This window comes from Anabrus simplex, chromosome 1, assembly GCF_040414725.1.
Source record: "Anabrus simplex isolate iqAnaSimp1 chromosome 1, ASM4041472v1, whole genome shotgun sequence".
Lineage (NCBI taxonomy): Eukaryota > Metazoa > Arthropoda > Insecta > Orthoptera > Tettigoniidae > Anabrus > Anabrus simplex.
Genome location: NC_090265.1, coordinates 1,187,366,209 through 1,187,392,991, shown reverse-complemented (window position 1 = coordinate 1,187,392,991; position 26,783 = coordinate 1,187,366,209). Strand labels below are relative to the sequence as shown.

At 37.5% G+C, this 26,783-nt stretch overlaps 1 protein-coding gene across 1 annotated transcript in view; it reads left to right on the top strand.

Moving 5' to 3' along the window:
- The window catches only part of LOC136858176 (probable rRNA-processing protein EBP2 homolog), a 102,631-nt gene extending 76,595 nt beyond the window's left edge, over positions 1–26,036 (top strand). Inside the window, exons 4-6 of the mRNA XM_067137533.2 lie at positions 3,278–3,517; positions 14,832–15,088; positions 22,372–26,036. Of these exons, the coding sequence (XP_066993634.1) occupies positions 3,278–3,517; positions 14,832–15,088; positions 22,372–22,573 (699 nt within the window). The 3' untranslated portion in view covers positions 22,574–26,036. The remainder of the gene's footprint in view (positions 1–3,277; positions 3,518–14,831; positions 15,089–22,371) is intronic.
- Positions 26,037–26,783: the final 747 nt, after the last annotated feature.

The window sequence follows — 26,783 nt, the reverse complement described above, 5'->3', positions numbered from 1 at the left end:
TACATGTGGAACTTACAGGAGACACATTCGAATTGCCTATACCAACAATAGGTAGACGACAAGACCTAGTACGAATACCAAGCTTCTTGACAAGATCAGAAGTCACAAAGGATAATTGACTCGCAGAGTCTAACAAAGCTTTAACTAGTATAATCTCTCCTGAGCTATTTTTTACTCCTACACACGCTGTGCTCAGAAAAACATTAGAACCTAGTCCTGAAACAACCTTCATGGCAGTGGGTGAAACAATTGCAGAACTTGTAGCATTCATATTATTATTGTTATTATTGGGACTTGCTTGTTCCTTGTGAACCAATAAGTTGTGGGGCCCATTACACTGGGAGCATTTGTTTTGCTTACAATGTTTAGAAACATGAGAAGCGGAAAAACAAAGATAACAAAGTTTATTTTCCCTCACAAACTTGCGACGGTGATCAATGTTTGCTTGTTTGAACTTTCTACAATCAGAAATGCTGTGATTATCAAGTTTGCAAAACCTACAATTCAAGGAAGTGCTATTGTTAGCAATGTGAAGGGCTTTTAGGTTGGATTTTAAGTCTCGTTTTTGCTCAATAACAGGTTTCTTGCATTCTGTTAGCTCTAATGTTTGACGTTTTCTTTCCAAGAAATCAATCAAATTATTTAGTGTGGGAATATCAGTGGAGGCAAATTTGTTTTCCCATTCACTCCTATGGTTGGACTTGATCTTACTTAGAATCAATTCCTGTAGCAAAATTTCATGTAGTGGAACCTGACCCTCTAAATTGTCAACAGCACTAAGATTAGATTTTACTTGGTTTATCAATTTGCGATATTCAATGGAAGATCCACTAGTACAATTATGGAGATTGAGCAAATGTTTTACGTGCTGTGAAACAATCAAGCGTTTGTTATTGTACCTTTCATCAACTAAATTCCAAGCAACAGTGAAATTATCAGCACATATGGATAGGTTATCTAACAAATCCCTGGGTTCGCCTTGAAGAGACGACAATAGGTAGTGTAGTCTTTGCACGTTGTCAATGCGGGTATTGTTAATAACCAAGCTTTGAAAGGTGTTCCTGAAACTCAAATATTTTGTCAAATCTCCTTTAAAAACAGGCAATTCAATGGGCGGGAGCTTCAAGCTACAGTTGGACCGAGTAGAGTTATCAGAAATAATGGATGCATTGCTTGGACTTGTGGGTCTCTCAAATGAGCAAAGCAATTCTTGAATCCTAGCAACTATTGCATGATATCTGTTTTCAAACTCATCATGCTCTCCAAAGTGAGTTTCGCTAGATTTTGAGTCTAATTCACATTCTAGATACTTCCTAACAATGCTGAATTCCTTCCAAATTTCTGGCAGCCTATTTTGCCTAGAAATTAGTTCGTGATGGTTGATGTTATCTTGCTTTAAGTAATTTTCAAGGTGAGTTAATGACCTTTTAAGTAGACCACATTTTTGAACAGCCTTTGCTTCGGATTCAAACACCATGATGAATAGTTGAGGTAATCAGTTATTGACAAGATAATAATAGAAATCAATCTTACAACTATGGTGACTATACAAACAATAAGCCCTATAATCAGTGCACTGCATTCATTTGCATTGTTAGAATGAGTGACAGTCTTTGAATGGAACCAACAATGTAGGTAGATGCACAAAAGCATGAAATAACGTATAATAAACCACGTACGTTCTAAAATATACAAAATACACAAAGCGGCCCAACAAATTATTAGCACGAAATCGTATAATGCCCATGAGAAGTCAAGACAAATCTGTTAATTCTATACACAAAAAGTGCTAGCAGTAGGGTTAGGATATCAGGCAGGATGTCTACCCTAGTCAAGATAGGAACAATAAAGACAAATGGAACAGACTTACAGTACATGGCGGTGCTGTATCATCAATCATCACTACCACTGGAAACACTCCTTGGTTGGAATCACATGCCCAAAGTGACTGGAAAGTCCAAAGGATGACGTCTGCGATGTAATGTTCACTGGAGTCCAAATTCCAAGTAGCATTTAACATCTCGAACATCAGGGTATCAGATACAAGCTGGTATAAATAGCTCACAAGAACAAATGCAATAAATAGCACGTGGTAACTTCCACAGATTGTTAACGTTCGATATCAAAGCAGTTCCAAAACAATGTAGACTTCGTTGAAATCTCAATATGACGAATTCAAACATTCGTAGTAATTAGCCTTAAGCACGACATCCTGGTGCTTTTATACAATAACTGTTCACGATGCTTTTCGCGCCAAGCTCGTTGCTATGTTCAAACGGCGATTGCAGGCAGCAATTCATGACGATAACAATTTTTAGGTGACTAGCACAATGTTCAAAGTTCACAATGATTCTCATCTGGCCCGGAGGACCAAAATTTTTATGTTGCGAACGACGAAACAACATATCGGACGCACATAACAAAGTTCAGTCCCATAGGCGCTCAAATACAATTTTGAAACAAATCAAATGGAGGACCAGACTGCCCCAAACGAGCAGACACAAACACATCACTCACAAGGTGATTCAAACATTTATTACACATGAATAAAACACTGCATATTTACACATTATATACACCAAAGTCGGAGGTACACCAAAACACGTGTACTGCTGCCGGTCGCCATGTTCAGTGTCTGTATATAAAACAAAAACGCAGCAGCACATTGCCAACTGTTACAAAATGAAATGCGGCAGACGAGTACCAACACAAAAGCCGCAACAGTGGTGATTATCATGATAATTTGTCATGTTGCTCCTGTCCACTGTGGTGTCAACTTCTCTTGGTCACCTCTTAACTCCTTCCAACCCCTATTTTGTTTTATTATGGTTTGTTTGGTCTGTGGAGTCTTTCATTTTCTTGCCTTTCATGGCTGTTCAGACACACAAACCAATTGAATATATTATTTTGCTGTATCATTTGTGTACCAAGAAACAAGCAAGCTTAAGTACTTTTTAAAAAAGTGTCTGACAGTTGCTCGTTTTCTAAATTATTCCTTGGCCAGAAATATACTATTTGGCTATATGGTAGAGGTTTTCTCGTCAACCGGCAGGGGATACCGTTCATGTAAGTCTATTCTACTGTTCCCACCCATAGGGGAGTAGTCGTTAGAGCAAAATATACTTATTCTACAACATGTGAAAGCTAACTCTGCATAGTTTGGTTATTTTTGGATCCTACTTTATTTCCATTGTGCCATTTGTAGCCTTTTATTCTTACATGCCCTAGAATTTATTGTTTAATATGATTAATATGACTTTTTTTTCTTTTCTAATAGCTGGAGGAACAGGAAAGGCGAAGGGAAAATCAATTGAAGAATGTGAAGAAAGGCCAACCAAAAGTTGATATTTCAGACGACCCAGTGTTAAATGACTTCCGGCGTGAAATGACATTCCATCGTCAAGCACAGGCAGCAGTACTGGAAGGTGTTGCCCGGCTAAAGGCTCTGGGTATTCCGACGAAGAGGCCTGATGACTACTTTGCTCAGATGGCAAAGAGTGATGAGCACATGCAAAAGGTATTGATGTATAGTTTCTTTAATATGAGATTGTCCCTACTTAAGGGCATCATGGAATATACATTGAATGTTTACATTGTAAGCTATAAGGGGCAGTCGAATGAGAATCGGGCACCTGCTACAGCGTGACCATGGAATGTTTTTATTCAAAAGTAATTACCAAAAGTAGTAATGCATTTATCCCACTTGGAGACAAGACAATCAATTTCAGTTTGGTAGAAAGGGGTAGATCACTGACGGATCCACAACCACACCAACTTTTGCACTTCCGCGTCTGAATGAATCCAGCATCCATGAATTTCTTTCTTCAGGTCGCCAAAAATGTGAAAATCACAAGGTGAAAGATCCGAACTGTATGGAGGATGTTGAAGTGTTTCCCAATCAGATTAGGAAATATGGGAGCGAGCATTATCATGTAACAGGATGACTCCAACCGACAGCATTTCAGGGCGTTTTGACTTTATGGTGCATCAGAGTTTCTGCAGTGTCTTCATAGTGTTGTGCACCTCAAAGAAGGAGGTCATCATGACTTTACCAGAATTTGTGTGAACAGCTTTGGATTTCTTTGGTGGAGGAGAATTGTGATGTTTCCATTGCTGGCTTTGCCATTTGCTCTCAGGCTCAAAATGGTGGCACCATGTTTCGTCCCCTTTGACAGTGTAGGTGAACTAACTATCGGGCTATGCAAGGAGTAACATAACCATGATTCCACACGTTAGTTTAAAAGAATGGTTTATTGAAGATCCAACATCTCTGTACATGTACACTGTTCTCGAACACATACTCCACAACGATACACATCCTACTACTTCTCACATACAGGCTAACATGTTGAGCTCAGTACAGTACAGCCACAGTTGTCACACTCGTCAAGCTCGTCAAGCATCACAAGCTGTACACACATTATATAGCCACACAGCTGACCCATTCTCTCATGGAATAAATGCGTCATACAAAGAATACACAACCTCCGAGTAAACACTATGAGGGAACATTGACCCTCTACAGACGGTACAGGACAGAAACACATACTCTTCCTCATAGTACCTCTGCAGATGATTCAGACATAATGGCATGCACGGAGCCGTGGCTAATGCCAACCTGAACACAAATTTCTGCCGTAGTGATTCGTCAGTTTTCCTGGATAAGACCATCAATCCGCCCTGTCACATCAGGAGTAATGGCTCGATAGGTCTGTCCTGGGTGAGGATCATCTTGCAGTGATGTGCACCCTTCTCGGAATCTCCTATGCCACTCGTACACACTCGTCATGGGTATGCAGTGTATGCAGTGTTTGCCATACACAGCAGACATGCGACAATGAGTTTCATGTACTCCAGCACTCTCAGCCACCAGAAAACGAACCGTACTTTTCTGCTCTTCTTTCCTTGCCTCCATTTCTACAGCTGGACGAACACACTAGACCATTCCGCGCACCAACAAAGACATAACCCAACAACTGCATGCATCTGTGAGTTCTTACCATGCAGTTCCTCTACCACAGCGATGGCAGTCTCGATACGTAACAACAGTGTTGCCACCTTTTGCACAGAATATGTTTTATAGCAGGTGTTCGGTTTTCATTTTACTCCCCTTATACAGTAATGTGTAGATCTTTTTATTGTGGGGCAAGCTGAGTATGAAACAAAGGGAAAAGTAGTCAGTAATTTTCGTCATTTTATATCAGTTAAGAATTAAAAGGTCTTTGCCAGTTATGGAGCCAAACTTGATTGCAGCAGTAGTTTAGGTTCTTAGTATATCATGATAATAGAATTAAGATTTTGACTGGCTCTGTAATTAACAGTAGCATTCCCAGTTGTTCACTATGGGAACCTCAACAAGAATATTATAATGTTTTCATTAACATCTCTTGTATCATATTGCTATGCATAAGTTGTGAAGTGTTGTAATTGTTCACTTCAAAAAGGGAAACTTTTCTGGCATTTTTTTTAAACAAAAGGATTTTTTGAGTTGTTTCCCCTGAATTATATTTCTGCACAGTATTGACAGAAAACATATTCACTGTAGTGTTTGCAGTATATTTCATAATGCTTATACTAATTGGCAGCTGTTACATTTTGATATCGTTACATTATTTCAACCTTCACTCATCATTTTCCATATTTTTCTGTGTTGAAACTCTCATCAGTGAGCTAGACCTAAGATATACCGAACTCAATAGCTGCAGTCACTTAAGTGTGGCCAGTATCCAGTATTCGGGAGATAGTGGGTTCGAACCCCACTGTTGGCAGCCCTGAAGATGGTTTTCCATGGTTTCCTATTTTCACACCGGGGAAATGCTGGGGCTGTACCTTAATTAAGGCCACAGCTGCTTCCTTCCAACTCCTGGCCCTTTCCTGTCCCATCATCGCTATAAGACCTATCTGCGTCAGTGCGATGTAAAACAACTTGTAAGACTTAAGATATACTGTCTTGTTTAAAAATCATTTTTCACACTGATAATCAGAGAAGCAGTGATGTGTTATGCATTTCTTGGGTACCCAAGCATTATGTGCTGGTGGAAAGAAAAACTGTTCATAGAAATCTAAAAAGACAAAAACTGGCTGATTTCAAAAAGTTGAAAGGATCTGCTCAAATATATGAAATTGTTTTGCAGTTGAAATTGTTATGTGAGTTTATTATGCTAAACATGAAGTTTCTCATGTAATGTTTGCTTGAAGACTCAGCTAGCTATAGCAGTTTATGAACAGGAATAGTCTTTTGCTTTGGTGTAGAACATCTCTGTGTCAAATAATGGAGAATGGTTTCATTAATTAGATTCTTGCATTTCATTGCTTATGATCAGGTCCCAGATTTTGATGACGTATCATCTTTTAACTATTCCTAATTCTTTCCTGGCCTTCTGGATCAATGGTTCATAGGAACCTCATTTCTGCTGTTTGGAGCTTTGAGTTTTCCTTTCTCTTTAATGTGGTAGTTTCCTGGCTCTGCGGGAGGATAGAGGCGTGTAGTAGTACTATTTATACAGTGTTATATTGGTTTTCAGCAGTACTGGCTTATCCCATAGCAGCTGTCTTACTTAGTGGTTAAAGTGTGTTGCCTTTCTGATTCACTTGTTCACCAAATATTTGCCTAGGTTATCTGTTCATATTGCTTCTTCTTCTTTTTTATAAGCATTGTCCTGCTTCAGTGCAGGATCCACTACCCTAATCTGGGAACACTATTTATCACAGTTTTGTACTTCCTTCGGATGAAGGCTGATGATAAATTTCATGTCTGCATTGACTGTCAATCAAGTGCTGTTTTGGTCGACCACTGGGAGATGGCCGTCGACTTCCAGGTGGTGAGCGGTGCTGATTACGATGGTTGGTGCAGCGCAAATTACATGACCGAACTGCTGAAGTCTCCTTTCTTGCATTTTGTCAGTGGTCAGCACATTGTTGTCTTATTTCATCGTTCTGTACTTGGTTGAGGCGGGAGACACAGAGTGACCATTGGACCATGTGCATCTCCATTACATGGCAGCATTCAGCAGATTTGGTCATTGTTTCATATAGTGCTACTGGGTAGATCATTGGATTTCATTCAAAATGTCTTTGGATAATCTAGTGTCAAAATGTCATTTGAAAATACACTGACTGAGCAAATGTCATGGGATAGCGGAGCACTGATGCGCAGGTGTGTTGTCTGCGCACCAGATGCCCCATGTGCCAGCGGCAGTTGTATAGGAGACCTTGTGAGCAGTGGCTGTACATGTGACAGGTGTAACATGGAACGTCGTCGTGAGCTGACACCGTTCGAACGGGGTATGGTGGTCGGTGCCCGACGGATGGGAAGTGCGATTTCGGAAGTGGTGCGGGAATTCGGCTTCACACGATCAACCCTGTCTAGGGTGTATCGTGAGTGGTTGAATGTGGGTGCCACCGTCCACAACACACGAACGGCCGGCCGTCCAGCCGCCCTCGATGACCGTGACCGGCGACATCTGAGACGGATTGTCAATAGGAACAGATGGGCAACCGTGCAACAAATCACGGCTCAATTCAACACAGGCCATGCTAGACACGTCTCCCAGTGGACAATCCGTAGGAACATGGGTTCTATGAGGTATGGGAGCCGGCGCCGCACACGGGTGCCACTGTTAACCCAATGTCATCGGGCACAACGATGCGCATTTGTCTCCAGTCACCAGGGATGGACACTGGAACAATGGCGTAATGTGATGTGGTCGGACGAATCACGATTTCAATTGTACCATGCCGATGCGAGGCACCGTGTATGGTGCAGACCACATGAAGCGATGGATCCCGCCTGCCTCGAAGGAGTGGTCCAGGGCGCTAGTGTCTCTGTTATGGTCTGGGGTGCATTTTCCTGGTATGGAGTGGGCCCCCTAGTTGTTTTGGAAGAGACTTTGAATGGTACGCGGTATGTTGAGCTGCTCGGAGACCATCTCCACCCATTTTTGGCCTTCCAGCGCCCAGGCGGTTCTGCGGTGTTTCAAGATGATAACGCGCTCCCACGTCACCCAGGAATTGTTCCAGGAACATGCAGTGGAGGTCCAACGACTGCCATGGCCACTCAGGAGCCCCGGTATGAACCCTATCGAGCATATCTGAGATGTCCTGGAACGCCGGCTCCTTGCCATGGATCCTGCACCCACGAACAGACCAGCATTGACGGCCGCTCTGCAAACGATTTAGTGTCAGCTGCGTCCAGAGGACTACCAGGGACTTGTCGACTCACTTTCATGGCGTCTCACTGCAGTTCGCAGGGCCAGAGGAGGCCCCACACGCTATTAGTTGACTATCCCATGACATTGGCTAAGTCAGTGTAGATCTATACCATGTGCTTTAATTAATAAAGTCAAAATGCCAGAGTTGTGTCCAAATAGGAAGTGGATATTTGGAGTGGTTTGAGAGTAGGCAAGGTGAACAGTAAGGCAGCGCACTATTGCCATTTTAATTCATCATTGTAATGGATGAAATAGGTAAGAGTTAAGACACTCAACAACAACTTTGAGTTTAAAGATCTTGCCTTTGCAGATGATGTGGTAATATGGGGTGATAGTGAGGCTGAAGTACAACAAAAGCTGAATGACTAGAATCCTATATTCAAGCAATTTGGTCTCAAGATAAGCAAGTCCATACTAACATCACTCTAGATGGATCCAAGTTGGAAGAAGTCCATCAGTTCCGTTATCTTGGCGTTTTACCATCTTGTGAGGAAACTTCTTTGGGATAAGCAAGTTCAATTAAGATTAAAAATTAGTACTCAACAGGAGCTTTTTTTAGTACCAGTTACTACATACAGTCTAGAAACCTGCATCCAAACCAACAGCAGCGAACTACATGCAGTGAAAATTAAGTTCTTAAGAACTATGATTCAGAAAACAAAAAGAGACAAAATAAAAAACAGCAAGATACGCCATCTTGTCCATGTTAAAAAATCCCTTAGTGAGATCTGCATCAAAGCCAGGCTGAAATACTTTGGTCATCTCAAAAGAAGGGATCCGCAAAGAACTGCTAGAGTGTGGTTTGAGAAGGAACTCGAAGGCAAAAGATCAAGAGGTCGGCCAAGGAAGAGATGGATCGATCAGATTGGAAATGATCTAGCTGGATGAAGTCTGGATTGGCAGCAGGTTATGGAAGAAGACCTCTACATGGACAGAAGTAAATGGAGAGCGCTCATTCACTGCACTTGGGAAAATGGAGCTGGTTCAAGATGATGATGATGATGATTACCCAAATACTTAAATTCTGTGTCATTTAGCATTATTTTTAATTCATCATCTCCCCTTTGTACCTTCATGCATGACCTTGGTGAAATTTAAACCATGCCTTTCAAACTCTTGACTCTATCTCTCCAGCCTCTCCTCCACTTCATCCTCAGATTCACCCCAAATCACCATCACCATGTAAAGGCGAATGTTTATGTCCTTTTTCCTCCTTCGTTTTTAGTGCCTTTATTATGATATCCATTATGGCAGTAAGGGGAGAGACAAAGTGCTGCTTTGCTGTACTGCTCTCTTTGTTTCAAGCCATTTGGACAGCCCACTTGCACACAGCTTCTGTTCTATACAGCATGTTTGCTTTTGCAGTGAGTTGTCACAAACTATCAGCTCCTTCAGGCACTTCCAGATACACTTCCTTGGTATGCTGTCATAGACCTTTATGATGTCTAGGATTAGTAAAAATAGAAGTTATCTTTTTTTTTTTTTTTTTTTTCTGTGCTTTCTCATTAACATTCCGACTGTAGAGATAAGTTTTGGTGTTCTTCCAAGCCTAAAACCATGTTGTTCCTCTTCTAATAACGGTTCTGCAATTTCTCTTAACCTGGGAACGCTGGAGTTTTCAGTTTTCAGTTTTTTAAATTTTTATTTAATATTCCCAGCATTCACATATTAGAGAGCATTTAAAAGTCATTTTTCTAAAAATTGGATGAGTGGTTTCTAAATGAGGGCCTGGTACTGTACAGTACTGCATGGCACTTGACATAGCTTTTGAGTGAAACATAAAAATAGTTACCTTGTTAGATTAGTATGAAGGATCAGTAGTCCCCTCTGCAAGTGACTAATTGGGTTTACACAGCCAACAAGTTTCTGTTTGGTTGTAAATAATTCATCCATAATATTCTTTCTAGCTTTGAAACGTCCAACATTTAATACAAACACACCTGACAAGTTTTAGACATGAAATACTGTATTTTGTATCGAATATGGGTGAAATAATAATAATAAAAATAATAATAAATAATGTTTAAGTCACTATATTGGCGCTCGGTTCAGGAGGACCGAGATTCGATTCTCAGCCGGGCTGAGGATTTGAGCTTACTTGATTAATTCCTCAAGCTTGGGAGCTGGGCGTCTGTGATCGTCTTAAAACACAATTTCATCTACAACAACACATCACCGAATTGACCACCACGCAATAGTGAATATATCCCTCCACATATAATTAGCGTTGGGAAGGGCATTTACCTGTGAAACTGGGCTTAAATCCACTTTAGTGTCAACCCAACATAACTGGGGAAAAGATCAGGAAATAATAATAATGATATGTTTAGTATTGATCGATTCCCCGCCTGGAAGTCAAACATTTAGAAATGAGATTTCCACTTCTGGCCCTGATGTTCACTCAAGTATACACCAAACATGAGTACTAGGTTAAATCCTGGGCACATAGGTGGCCGAACATGGACCTTAGAGCTGAAGTTACTGGTAGTGGAAGTCTGTACCTTCCACTTATTCAAGGGCCTTGATGGCCTCTACGGAGACTACTTCGTTTTTACTTGTTGTTTTTTCTTCTACCGTCGTTGGTCTTAAGACATGGCTGAGTGCCGCATATTTTCATGGAAAACGGGCTCTATACCGTCCTAGTATATCTGTTAATTTGAATTTAGAGCATATAATGAATGCCTATCACTTAGCAATACCACAAAATGTTTCTTACTTTTGTTAGTCACTGAACGTCACACTAAATATGCCGAATTTCGGGGACAGTTACAAAGGGCTAGGATTGGGAAGTAAGTAGCCATGGCCTTAATTTAGATGCAGAGCAGGTAAGTTGCAGTGCACAGTACTCGTATAAGAGAGTTCACCGAAAGGAGAAAAGAACGAAGAAAGTTCCACAGTCAAATTTCCCTAAGTATATAACGGTGTCTGACCTCCGAAGAGGCCTGGCGAAGGTCTTTCGAGTTGATGAAGGCCTATAGGCGACCTGCGCGACTGTGAGGATGGGGCCTACCTAGGATTACTTCTATTGTTGCAAACGGCACACACACCCAGTCCTTGAGCCATCGGAATTAACCAATGAATGTTAAAATCCCTAACCCGGCTGGGAATCGAACCCGGGACCTCGTGGACCAAAGGCCAGTATCCTAACTATTTAGCCATGGAGCCAGACTGTTCCCAAAATAACAGGGAATGAAAATGGTGAGAGCCACCTTCCAGCCAGCACCATCTGTACCTTAATATGAGGGCCAAGGTCGCTTCCTTCACTCTCCTAACCTTTTCCTATCCCATCGTTGCTATAAGACCAATTTGTGGTGGAGCGACATAAAGCAAATGATAAAATATTAATAATCTTTCTTTCTTAATCCGTTTACCCTCCAGGGTTGATTTTTCCCTCACACTCAGCGAGGGATCTCACCTCTCTCGTCTTTAAGAACAGTGTCCTGGAGCACGAGATACAACTGGGGAGGAGGACCAGTACCTCGCCCAGGCAGCCTCACCTACTATGCTGAACAGGGACCTTGTGTGGGGTATTGGAAGATTTGAAGTAATAGAGAGGGAATAGGGAAGGAATCGGCCGTGGCCTTTAGTTAGGTACCATCCCGGCATTTGCCTGGAGGAAAAGTGGGGAAACCACGGAAAACCACTTCGAGGATGGCTGAGGTGGGAATCGAATTCTCCTCTACTCAATTGACCTCCCGAGGCTGAGTGGACCCCGTTCCAGCTCTCGTACCACTTTTCAAATTTCGTGGCAGAGCCGGGAATGGAACCCGGGCCTCCGGGGGTGGCAGCTTATCACGCTAACTACTACACCACAGAGGCGGTGGTAATAATAATAATAATAATAATGATAATAATAAATGGCCTCAGGTACTGTGTACAGGAATTTTCATTTGCTTCCATGTCAATTTCGACGTTCCATTTTACTCTACCAGATGACAGAGAAACGGATATCTGCTGGGATATCTATAGCTGATTTTAAAATAATTTTGTCGGGGGAACACAAAATGTGTCCCCCAGACTTTTATATGCCGATGTCGAACGACATGGGGCGTCGAATGTACTCTTTTCTGCAATCGGCCCACAGTGTTTATATGTTCTTCACATCCCTTTAGGAATTCCGAAAAATAACATTAGCTCAGATGTGACATATCTTTAGGAAAATTGGAATAATACTACTATACACTTTAGTTCCTTTATTTAGTCACCTATTTTCACTTTTCACTAGTTTAGAATGGCAAAAAGTAGTTTACACAGCCGCCCACACGACACTTGATGCTTTCTGTGCAGATTCACATCCGGCAGCCGCACAGTCCCGGCATTGGAGCGATATGGTGATGTAGTCCATTGAGTCTCAAGGTGTCAGATACTCTACAAAGGAAATAAGTGAGATTAGCTGTATTTATATCTCTTCAAAATACCACCCAAATATGAGTATATATATCGTAATAAATAATTTGCACCTACCTTATTCTGATGGTGGCACTTGCACTTGGAAGTAAAATGTCAACGAATATTTTCATTTCGTCAGGATTTCTTTAGGATATTAGTGGACTGTTGTGGGTCATCCGCCATCCAGATAGCTGGTAGACGAGGTGATGATTTTGCTCTCTTTGCGGGTCGTGAATCATTGTCAGACATGGATTCTGTACTCCTGTGCAGAATTTGCTGCTTCAGCACTATTTCAGCTGGTGCACGGAGTTGACATCCCTTAAGGTTATCTGCAAGACCCCCTTCATCTTTCTCAGCCGAATCTTCGTCAGATAATACACGAGATTCCGGTGGTTCTGTGTATATGGCTTCATCATCAGTATCCTCTTCTTCAGTAACATATAGAACCTCCTGAAGCATCAAGCCACTCAAAAGAAGTTCACACATCATTAGACACAATACATCGCACTCTCCGTGTGTGTTATGATGTGGATTTTTTGTAAAATCTATAATTAAACAATCAAATGACACATATAAATCATTATTTTGGACTACAGTATGAATTGTTTCTGTAGAATCAACCTTAGAAGTGAGGAGGAGAAAAGGAACAGAAAGGTCTGGTAAGCGCAGTGTACGAAGCCTCCGTGGCTCAGGCGGCAGCGCGCCGGCCTCTCACCGCTGGGTTCCGTGGTTCAAATCCCGGTCACTCCATGTGAGATTTGTGCTGGACAAAGCGGAGGCGAGACAGGTTTTTCTCCGGGTACTCCGGTTTTCCCTGTCACATTTCATTCCAGCAACACTCTCCAATATCATTTCATTTCATCTGTCATTCATTAATCATTGCCCCAGAGGAGTGCGACAGGGTTCGGCAGCCGGAACGATTCCTATCCTCACCGCTAGATGGGGCTTCATTCATCCCATTCCTGACCCGGTCGAATGACTGGAAACAGGCTGTGGATTTTCATTTTCAAGCGCAGTGTACCAACAAAATAATTAACGTCATAACAGCGAAAACAGAAATGCTGACCAATTGCTTCTTTTTCAATCTCCAGCTATGTAATTGGTGGCTGCTTGGTTCTTCACTGTTTAATGGCACACTTGTAACCTCATTCAAGAGCTTGTTGAAAAAGGCCTTGAATTCACTCCTGATTTTGTTGTCTTCTCGCACTAAGGTTCTGTTGTTCCGTTCTGTTGCCTCTGTGTCCTCTTCGTTGCTCCTTCTATTTTTCCCTGCTCTATATAGTAGTTTCTTGTTTCCTCTGCTGTCTTCCTCTAATTTATCTGTGAACTCCTTTCATTTTCTTTACTCTTCTCTCTTGACTTTCTTGTCCTTCTGTAAAGTTCCAGTAGTAGTAGTAACTTGACTTTCTTGGTCTTGGGTAGTTTTTTGCTTTAGTTTGAATAGCATCTTTTTCTGCTTGGTTCGTTCTTTCATGGCTGTTTTGACTGTTGTTCCACCAAAGTGTGTGTTTTCCCCTTCTTGTCGGTTCTATTTCTCCACACAATTATCTTGCTTCTTCCACAAGTCTGTTTTTATTTCCATTCTTCCCTACATGTTTCCATCTTCTTCAGTCTCGCTTCTCCCACAAATTTAACGTTAAAGATTTTCCACTCTACCCTAAACATGCACACAAATACACCTGGTGAATAATTTTGATGTCACTTGCATCTAAATGAAGGAACAACAATGATTCATTGGATGTAGATTATCAGTGATGTTGGTTTCTTCTCTGTTGAACTTTTCTTAAGGCTTGCAACTGTATTCTGTTGCAAAGCATGGTAATGATACAGTGTGTTAGTAGTTATTTAGTAATACTTTTAGCTTGCTTTTGGAAGATAGTGTGTTCGACCCCACTATCGGTAGCCCAGAAGAAGGCAAATGCTGGAGCTGTACCTTAATTAAGGCCACGGCCTCTTCCTTCCCATTCGTACTCCTTTCCTATCCCGTTATTACCATAAGACCTGTCATGTCGGTGTGAAGTAAATTAATGGAAATAGAAATACATATTATGATGAAACAAGTGTTTGCTGCATCAAATTACATTTCTAATTTTCAGTTCAACAAAGCCAGGAATTATCATCATCTTTTATTCAATCGTTTGGCTTCACTGAGATTAACTGTACTGTGTTACTTATTCTTTTTTATTGTGATTGTGATTGTGGAACATTTGTGACATAAGCTCATGTTATTAGGTAAGAGAGGAGCTCCTGAAGAGGCAACTTGCCCAGCAGCGCAGTGAGAAGGTCCGGCAGATGAGAGAGCAGCGTAAAATGAACAAACAGCTCCAAATACAGAGCAAGCTGAAGAGAGCAAGTGAAAAGCGAGAACTTATGGAGCAAGTGAAGAAGTTCCGTCAGAAGAAACGAACTGATCTAGACTTTCTTGATGACAAGAAGAAACTGCAACAACGTGGTCCAGGCGGCAAAAAAGGAGCTCAACTTAATAAAAAGTAAGATTTCATTTGTCTCCTTCATTCATTCATTCATTTATTTATTTATTTATTTATTTATTTATTTATTTATTTATTTATTTATTTATTTATTTATTTATTTATTTATTTATTTATTTATTTATTTATTTATTTATTTATTTATTTATTTATTTATTTATTTATTTATTTATTTATTTATTTATTTATTTATTTATTTATTTATTTATTTATTTATTTATTTATTTATTTATTTATTTATTTATTTATTTATTTATTTATTTATTTATTTATTTATTTATTTATTTATTTATTTATTTATTTATTTATTTATTTATTTATTTATTTATTTATTTATTTATTTATTTATTTATTTATTTATTTATTTATTTATTTATTTATTTATTTATTTATTTATTTATTTATTTATTTATTTATTTATTTATTTATTTATTTATTTATTTATTTATTTATTTATTTATTTATTTATTTATTTATTTATTTATTTATTTATTTATTTATTTATTTATTTATTTATTTATTTATTTATTTATTTATTTATTTATTTATTTATTTATTTATTTATTTATTTATTTATTTATTTATTTATTTATTTATTTATTTATTTATTTATTTATTTATTTATTTATTTATTTATTTATTTATTTATTTATTTATTTATTTATTTATTTATTTATTTATTTATTTATTTATTTATTTATTTATTTATTTATTTATTTATTTATTTATTTATTTATTTATTTATTTATTTATTTATTTATTTATTTATTTATTTATTTATTTATTTATTTATTTATTTATTTATTTATTTATTTATTTATTTATTTATTTATTTATTTATTTATTTATTTATTTATTTATTTATTTATTTATTTATTTATTTATTTATTTATTTATTTATTTATTTATTTATTTATTTATTTATTTATTTATTTATTTATTTATTTATTTATTTATTTATTTATTTATTTATTTATTTATTTATTTATTTATTTATTTATTTATTTATTTATTTATTTATTTATTTATTTATTTATTTATTTATTTATTTATTTATTTATTTATTTATTTATTTATTTATTTATTTATTTATTTATTTATTTATTTATTTATTTATTTATTTATTTATTTATTTATTTATTTATTTATTTATTTATTTATTTATTTATTTATTTATTTATTTATTTATTTATTTATTTATTTATTTATTTATTTATTTATTTATTTATTTATTTATTTATTTATTTATTTATTTATTTATTTATTTATTTATTTATTTATTTATTTATTTATTTATTTATTTATTTATTTATTTATTTATTTATTTATTTATTTATTTATTTATTTATTTATTTATTTATTTATTTATTTATTTATTTATTTATTTATTTATTTATTTAAAAGCATTTGTATAAATGACATATAGCTGCAGCTAGTAGTATGAGGAGGATCCTGAAATTGCATTTTAATGTGGAATATTCCTCCAAGTAAAAGATAGCCTAGCAATCAGGACACCAATAAACACTCCTTTTTGTTTTTGTAGCACCCTACATGCCATCGTGTGGCCTTGCCTTTTCTGTTGGCAGGATCCTTTCAATAAATTATTGCCAGTCAGACATGCCACAGTGTTGTCTGAGGAATGTGTTCCTGGGACCTTTCTATCTGCTCCTGATCCAGGTTCTATTTATGGGCCCTCTGTGAATACGAGAGGATGTTAGGTTTCACTCAGTAACATACTATTACTCATTAGAGGTGTGTGGAGCATGTTGTGATTGATTTTTGAAATGAAAAGTCATATCTCCATGGTTCAGATTCCATGTAAAACAGGAGGTACTGTGGCTATGATCATGACATCAACGGTCACAGTGACTTGCTTGCTTACCATTACTCATAGATGCCATTTCTCACGATGTACATACAGAACACTGGGCGAGTTGGCCGTGTGGTTAGGGGCGCAGCTGTGAGCTTGCATCTGGGAGATAGTGGGTTCGAATCCCACTGTTGGCAGCCCTGAGGATGGCTTTCCGTGGTTTCCCATTTTTATACCAGACAAATTAATTAAGGCCATGGCCCCTTCCTTCCCATTCCTAGTCGTTTCCTGTCCCATCGTCGCCATAAGACCTATCTGTGTTGATGGGACGTAAAGCAAATTGAAAAAAAAAAAACATACAGAACAAAAGTAATGATTTTAATACACTACAAGAATACAGTCATAAATTGCACCAAGCAACTCATGATACGAATAAAAGTTTGTATAAGAAATTTTTCACATGATATAAATTTCATATTGATTTGTATTAACAATCACTTGACGTTAAGAAATTTTTTATGTACTCTCAATATTGTAGGAGATATGAAAGGTCAATCCAGACATTGTGTATGATATTGATATACTGTAGTGTCACCCTACACTAGCAGAATACTGCTGCAAAAATCTCACACATGGCACTGGGCTGTCAGGTTAAAATGAGAAAAGTACAAATTGATTGCAAGCTGTGCTCATTATTGTTAAATGGTGTTAAATTCTTTGCTACGTAATGTTTTGTGGATTATCAAACTTACTTCAAAACATTCTTAGTTGTAAACTTTGGCTTGTGACTGAGTACTATAGTTGGTTAGGCATTTTCTTCCTGTGCTCAAGGTTGCAAAATTGAATAGTGGCACTGTTGGTTGACATTTAATAGTTCTTAAATGTAAGAGATTTACTGGCTTTTTGAATGACTTTTCAGGATAACCTCAATAGTAGTTGAAGGGATGTTTAATAAGACCTACTATTAACAATACCACAAAAGAAAAAAATATCTGTATAGGGGGACTATGGGATTAAGGGTAGATTGTTAAAATAAGTCAAAGGCATTTATGTTGACAACTGGGCTGCAGTGGGAATTGATAGAATGAGTTCTTGGTTCAAGATGCTTACAGGAATTAGACAAGGTTGTCACCTTTGTTGTCCATAGTTTGAAATAAAAGAATAAAAATAATTAACCGAAATGTCCGTGGTATGGGCGCCAGAGTTCACAGGAATGGATCCCTCAGATTTTAATAAAGCATGATCATTCTCTCTCCCAGGGTGTGTACATAAAGCTGCGTACTGGTACATCTGGTTCAGGCCTTACCTAACGTTCTGAAAACAACTAAATAGGTAGGAACTGCACCTAAGTTAATCAATAACTCCACTGATTCTGGAATAACTAACTATATTCTGAATAATATCTGTGCTTGAGCACCTCATCAACACAGCAAAATATACATAATATACACTCACAAAATAATGTTGGAAGACTCCATATCTACAACAATAACAACAACAACAACAAAAACAGTGGGAAACCAAAAGCGAGGACCAAGCTAGCATTTGCTGTCTGTCCATTGAACAAAGTACATATATATATGTAGATAAATACCCTTCACTGTCTCTGTTTATCAACACAACTTCCATATTCTCATAATTGGCACTTTATATCACACAGATAGTGTACCTTTATAATTCTGTGTTCACTGATTCTAACACTTGGTTTAAAGATACATTCACTCGAACAACACACGCTTGTTGTTCCAGAACATAAATTATTGAAAGTCTGAGATACAGTACCCCGTAGCTTTCACCAACATATAAGACACCAAGCTACCACAAGTGATAAAATATCAAGTGTCTAAGCACTCCACAGTTTGTACCACTCATCATATTCCACAAAATTTCACGTCAACTACGTTGCACACAAGTTTTAAGGCAAGTCATCATCTTTCACCAAAATTTGAAGTCAAGTCACATCTCCTCTCACGTTCCACCAAAGATTCAAGACAAAGCATGTTTCACAAAAGTTACACATCCTCTCACGTTCCACCAAAAATTTTAAGACAAGCATATCTCACAAAAGTTACATCTCCTCTCACGTTCCACCAAAAATTCAAGACAAGCATGTTTCACAAAAGTTGCATCTCCGGCCAAGTCCATCGCTTCGCCGCGCAATGTTCCATTCGATTCCATCTTGGACTGGGAATTCCACCTCTCACCATAAGCAGCATTATTCAAGAAGTAGTTTATATACGGTCTACATATATTTTACCTGAACTCTTAACACGTTCAGTACCTGCTTCTGAGCGGGACACTTGAATGCCTGGACCAGCCATTTTCATGCCCGGCCCTCTTGACGTGCATCACTTAATAAAATTGACAATTACTCCTAAACTATGAATGTTAGAAAAATGATACTTAGTGCTTACCTCTAGTAAATGTTTAGGGTGTGATATCTGGTGTCACAGGTTTCAAAATACATCTAATTTTATACAGCCTATCTGTATTTTCGGCATAATGATTACTGTCACTGAAGTGAAGAAATGAAAGAATATGAAGGAAGCGTATTCGGAATATTGTTTTAGAAAATATTGGAGTATGAAAAACAGGGTCTTCGGTCCAGTATATTTTTATATCAGGATTTTGGACTAATCGGTTTCCACGATTGCATGATCGAATTCTTTGTGAAAGGCCAGGGCGCCGCACTTATCACTTGACTCGCGTATAGATTGGTCTGCTCACACACATACTGATAAAATTCGTCATTCATGAAAATACTCACCTAACTCAAAATATCCTGCTTATTTTCTATTTGAAGATTTATAACTGAATTCTCTGTAAATAGTGGAACAGGTGGACAATAACTAGGATGATATGTATCAGGCACTTCACCTTCCTCTATAGGCCTATCGGATTCGGGAATCGGAATTTCCTCGTCACTCTCACTTTCACTATCTGAGTCTATTTGAGGAATAAGTTCATCACCAGAATAATCATTGTGAACAATATCTAATCATTTATCTTCCGTAAGAAACTTTGTTTTATAAGCCATTATACTACACTCGGTAAGAACGACACGCACTGCATTGAAATCTCAAGTAACGACTTGACGCGCGAGGAAGTGCTGAGATATTCCCGCTAAAACAGCTAACATGAGCCCACTCAACGCCAGGGTTATCTCAAAAAGGTAAACCAACTTCCTGCTACAACCAGTAACGCTGACTAAGGTGTAAGACTGCATAGATGACGAATATAAACAGCATTGCTTCGCGCGGAACATTAAACGCCTTACGCCGTCCGCGGCCCGCAGCATAGGAGCAAGCTTAAACGTCTTACGCCGTCCATGGTCCGCAATGAGTGAAACTGAGTAATATTGGATTCTAAGCAAGTTATACATACCCTTTGTGCCAGTGATGTACAAAATTAAAACTTTCAACCATAGATAGGAATGTGCAATTAAGTCATAGAACTCGCTAGAAACAGTCTGGACATCGTAATCAGAATGCTATGAAAATCTCTTATGCTTTTATATTTGCGCAATACTCAATGTCTACGTAATATCCTGTCATCATCATAATACTGATGTAATGTACAGTTGATCCACAGTTTTATAAGAAAGTGTAATATCCATAGAACTCACCAGAACAATCTGAACATTCATAGGCACTATTTTGTACTTTAAAAGTTTTTATCTAATCATTGGCATCACGATCTATTTTAATTTCATTCATGTATTCAACCACATTTTATAATGAATGTTATCACAATGTACATATAGTTTACTCTATTAGTTTTTATTACGCTGTAAGAGGGTAATGTTCCAGGACATCCAATAGAAAAGTGTAATTATTTTAGGCTGATGATGACCTAAATTGAGTTTGAAACTAGTACCTAGCAATGCATTATGGTATAAGCATAGGCATTGCAAATAATGTATAGTAATGAATAGATGGAATAAAATATTTTATAACTAATTATATTTATGATCTCAGTTCAATACGGAACTGAAAATGAAATTTATAACCCATGATGATGTAGCTTACCAAGCAAAACAAAAAGCCTTTCAATATCTAGGCATGAAGTAAAAAATAGCCAAGTTACACAAAGATATTGATTTCCTGAAACGATGTATTTTATTTGACTTAACACCAAATTTTCTCAGAAGTAATAAAAAGAAACATCAGATTTCACCACAAACTATCAAAACTCATAATAAAACTAACAAAATTTGGTTAAGAGACGAAATTAGATTTTTGTACAAGAAGAAGTCAGTTCTAAGTCACAGATTATACGAGACTCACCTTGCAGCGACAAAATTACTTTCTAATGCGCATTGAACACTTTTTTTTTATCAACAAGGGAGGGTGCAATCAGTGGTTGAGAGGAAGTTGGATGAAAACCAGTGTGGTTTCAGACCACAGTGGGGCTGTCAGGATCACCTGGCACATCAGATAGGTAATGAATCTGTGTATAGATGTTGAAATACTTCGACCTCACACAAAGCACATTGCCATGGGTGCATCATCTTGACAATTGTATCTAGGCGTAAGATCACCTGTGTGTATAGGTTGTTTTCATGGTTACATTGATCGTAAAAGTAGACAAAAATATCAGCACTAACCTTAAATGATCCTACTACTCCATGACATGATGGCAAATAGTTCACACTCTAGATAACAGACAGCACAACAAGCTGAAAAGTAAGCCAGTACATAAAAACGGAGATTTCCGGCGCCCCATCCACAACCGCTGGCCGCAGTGATATGGAGATCTCCAGGGCCGGTCTTCAATGTGTTAAAAGTATTTTATACCATCTAACAAACTTTTGTTGAACTATCCTAAAATGGAGCCTGATTCCTTTTGCAGCTGCCCCTCTCTTGGAGAAACAAATGGTTTTCAATTTCATTTCGTCATCCTCCCCCTTGGAGTCATCATCCTGTTGAGATGGGTTCCTTTAGGAAACTGAATTGCTAATCTCTCACTCATTGTAGAGTTGTTGGCTGTACAGTCTACTCTCTTACCTGGAGATCCTGTCATTGACTGATTATTTTCTTCTCAGCCTTTGGAGAAATAGATCTAGAAAAACTGTGATTGAAAAGAGAGCACCATTTAAGTTGAGATGCCTATACATAAAGATATGTGGTGTTTGACCTTGTCCTGTTGTGTTTATATGTTTGTCTTTGTCTGTGGCTTCCTACCATCACATTTTCCTTGTCCAGCATAATTTTTCAAATTTATAAAGTAAATATGTTTCTCTTACAAGACACAAACACAGCTTTGTTAAGTGCAATAGTTGAATTAGCTAATGATGATAACTTATTTCAAATCAGTTTAGAATAAATAAATAACATTTTTACTGTTGTATTCAGTTGACCTTGCTTTTGACTCTGTATGAATTGTTTTTTCAGTAATGTTTTCAAGTCTACCTCAGAGTTACAAAATTGTGAACTCATTATTAGATTGCTGCACTTTTCTCTCTGTATTACAGGGCTCAGTTGAAGCGTAACTACAAGGAAAAGAAATTTGGATTTGGTGGAAAGAAGCGTGGATTGAAGTCGAACACTAAAGCAAGCACCTCAGATGTGTCAGAATACAGGAGGCCCAAGAAGGAACATTTCCAGAAGAACAAAATGAAGCAGAGGCCTGGAAAGAACAAGCGCATTAAACAGAAGGCTAAGAGAAGAAAGTAATATTTTCAAGGAATAAGGAAGATCTCTTTCTACTGCATTAAATTTGCAACTCTACCATGGAGTCATTGTATAGATTCAGATTACTTACCAGGTTCATTTGGTAACATCTGTTTTGTGAGAACATGCATTGTGCTTGTCAGTTTGGTATAATTGTGAGTATTATACACACACAATGAAAAGAAAACAAGCTTTAGTGATGAGCTATAAATAGACTACTTAAAAAAATTATTACTTTAAATGATCATTCTGTTTGCAAGTCCCCTTCCTCATCATTCTGATAGCAGATTGGCCTTCGGGGAAGAGGTTGGATATGGTGAGACCTGTACGAGTTGCGCTGCTCAGTGAATTATCCTTGAGACAGGCTGTATATTTTGGCCGCTCTTGTGCTCAGAGTTGTAAGATGGAATGTTTTGTCGGCATTGATGAAGGTTACACTTGAGAAATTGGTGTCTGTAGATTTATTGGTATGTAAACATAATGCTGCCTGGGTTACCTAGCATGCAGTTGCTCCCAAATGCTGGCCAGTTTTGCACAGTGAGATTGCGCTGTTATTTAGTTTTATACAAACTAATACGATCACTAAAGTAGCAATGCATTGCACTTAAATTTAGCATACAGAATGTACTAACCCTGTTAGTAGATATATATCAAAGTATATTCTTCTGTTCAGTTGTTGTTGTTTGAGTCATCAGTCCATAGACTGGTTTGATGCAGCTCTCCACGCCACCCTATCCTGTGCTAACCTTTTCATTTCTGCGTAACTATTGCATCCTACATCTGCTGTAATCTGCTTGTCATATTCATACCTTGGTCTACCCCTACCGTTCTTACCACCTACACTTCCTTCAAAAACCAACTGAACAAGTCCTGGGTGTCTTAAGATGATACGTAACAGGAATTGCAGGTTATGTTTTCTTCCTAATTTTCTTAGCAACACAAACTCTGCATAGTCTCTGTGTTGCTCATATTCTTTTAATGAATACTTTGAGGTATGTAATTGGATCATCCACCATTTTTGTCTCCTTTTCCAAATTTTATTAGTTTTTGACACTTAAGCCTATTTCACTGAGGTATTACTGTGTTACAATATTTCCTCGTATGTTGCATGTTCCATACCATCAACCGGGCTTGAGTCAGTCACTTTTTATTTGTATTTTTACCCTCCATTCATCAAGGAGCATTATTGGTAAACTTTGAATGTACTTACGGACGATATATAACCGGAGCATATTACAGACAATATTGCAATTCCTTGATGTTATTAATTTCACGGCAAAAAGTATTTAAAATCGTGGTAAACTCAATCCAGCAAACGGACTCGAGTCGGCCACCCATTTGAAATATGCAATAACACTGCTCTCGCACTTTCGTAGCTGGTTTCGACCCTACTATTGTAAATATTGTATCTGTGTTTATTTTCTTTGTTTTGTTTTTTTAAGACTTTGATCTTTATTTTAACAAGATTTTAATACATTTTTAAGTTTACTTGAAATTTATGTCCATACATTCCATCACACAAAAGTAGAGTAGAAAAATGCCTAAAATTAGTTGACACAGTAACCCTGGGAGTTGGTTTTGAATACCCTCACAATTCTTTTACTCTAGTACAAGTAGTGTTTTGCTAACGTGTGTAAATCAAACTTTGAGGGTGAAAATAGCCCTTCTGACACTACTGTAAGATGTTCAGCGATGGTATCTTCATGCGATACCATATTTTCTGGTAGTTTGTCTAATGGACAATTTTCGTATTTTAATATTCTCATTTGATAATAATAGAAAAATTGTGGAACAGTAAGAGTAATATTAAGTGGATTACAGAAATCAAAGAAGATATGAAGGAACTACAAAAAACAGTAGAGGATTTAAAAAACAAGACCCACAGAATCAAGACAGTCAAAAACATAGACACCAGACTACAGACCAAGATCAGCAGACAAACCATGGGAAGAGTGATTTCAGACGAAGAGAGAAAATCAAGATCCGAGAGGATGAAGAAGTACTGGGCTGAGAAAAAAATCGAAAAATCGATTGTATAATTGACATGAAGGCCATAAAATGTGAAACAAATAAATAAAATAAATCCTCAATTGCAGTTTTGAAGTCCAGATACTTGTCTCCCATCTTAATAGCATATGTACTATAGCATGCAATGTTGTTAAGACAGAATAATTCTATCACTAGTTATAGAAAGGCACCAATTTGTTCGCAAGAATAACGAGGTGGCTGACTCAGTATGAGAATTGAATTTCTTTGCATTACTTCATCTTATATGAAATAAAAGTAATTACTGCTACTGTTGCTAGCTAACAAGAATACCAGGAACCCTTCATAACAGTTACATCCATATACGATAAAAGCAGTCATGCCATATTATTAAAAGTTGGACATGCTTATTCATATTGGTGTTTTCAAGGTCATATATTTTTAACATGTTACGTATTTTTGGCTGTTTCTACCACATGGACAGTGTTGGCTGAAGCCTATGCTTCAATGGTATGTACACGTCGGGTCTTCGATGCGTTAAAGAAATAATATAAATGTTTCGTTGCAATTATGACAAAGCAGTAAATTCTAGATACCCTGGCTGTCTCAAGCCTGGTTGGCAGTACTTAAACATGTATTAACATTAGCTTGCATTTTATTTGTTGTACAGAAGTAAACATGTTCTAAAGATCTTAAGGTAGCCTATATTTACATTTTTTAAATGCACCTTCCTTGTATGAAAACTTTACAATTTGCAAGTAACACTTTTTCTTAGGACTAATTCTCTTTCAGGTATCCATAATTTCAGTAAATGTTGACAAATGTTTGGATTAGAATTTTCAGTTATCTTGAAGTAGTAACTGCAAGAAATTTTAATGTATTCTGGATATCCATCATACTATGGTAGTGAGCTTGTTTTACTTGATAGCTTTGCATGTATACAGAATAAATGGAAAATCCAACATAATCTCTGTAAATGGCCAAAATTGTAGTTGAATTTACTCAGATATAATGAACGTGGAGATCTCACTGTTTCTGTCAGTTGTGATGACTTGGGAATTATTATTGCCAGGAACACATAGAAATGCTAAGTGGGATAGAAGGTAATTTGTGTGTTTCTGCTAAAGAAAGATATTGGAAATCTTGGAAATGGCAGATGAACTGACTTCATGAGTAACACAGTTGTGAATTGGCTCTCAGCACTGAGTAATTGTATGGAAGGTCAGAGCTTAAATTTATATTATTTTTCTCCTATCGAATCACCATGAGTTTTGGCATGTATGATATATAATATGTACGTTCCAGGATAAAGTTTGTGCTTAGTGTTCCTTTCCTACGTGGAATATAAAATTATGAACATAATGCTGGTTAAATTCCAGTCCATACTAGATTTATATGCATATTGCCCCTTACTTTTATTACCTTTCAAAATAAAGGCTTGTTCTTATACTTGTTTAAAAAGATCCACCTTAATACTCAGTCTGTTCTAGTAAATTCCCAATAAATGATTTTGTGTAGTATGGGCTACATACCATACCTGCTGGCATCATTCTCATTCTAACATATTTCACGCTTTCCATATGGGGCAACAGGTATGAATCTCAGGTTTTCTACAACTTGAAAATTATGTAACTTGTTTATTTCTGCCTCTCCTAGGCTCCTCTGATAATAGGTTAACTCAAAAGTGATCGGTATCGGTGCAATGTTTCTTGTAATGGTGTCTTTTTTTCTCCTTATTGCTTCCAGTCTCCTTTTTATCGACAGAATTATGCTACCTAGGTATGGGAATTCTTCTCGTACCAAGCGAGTTGGCTGCATGGTTTGGGTCACGTAGCAGTTAGCTTGAATTTGGGAAATGGTGGGTTTGAACTCCACTGTTGGCAGCCCTGAAGATGATTTTCTATGGTTTCCCATTTTCACACCAGACAAATAGAGGCTGTACCTTAAGGCTATGGCCACTTCCTACCTAATCGTAACCCCTATCCTATCTCATCATCGCTATAACACTGGCCTGTGTCTGTATGACGTAAAAAATTGAAAAATGTTGTTCGGGTCTTGAGGCTGGGAGCCAAAATCTGAAGAGTCCTATAATCCCTCTCAAGTCAAAGTGAATAGTTTTACGCTTTCTGGGTGGTGTGTGAATCGCAGTGTGCTGGAAACATTTCTCTCTTGAAGCATGGATAAATATAAATGGATAGTTAACACACACACACAAAAAAAAAAAAAA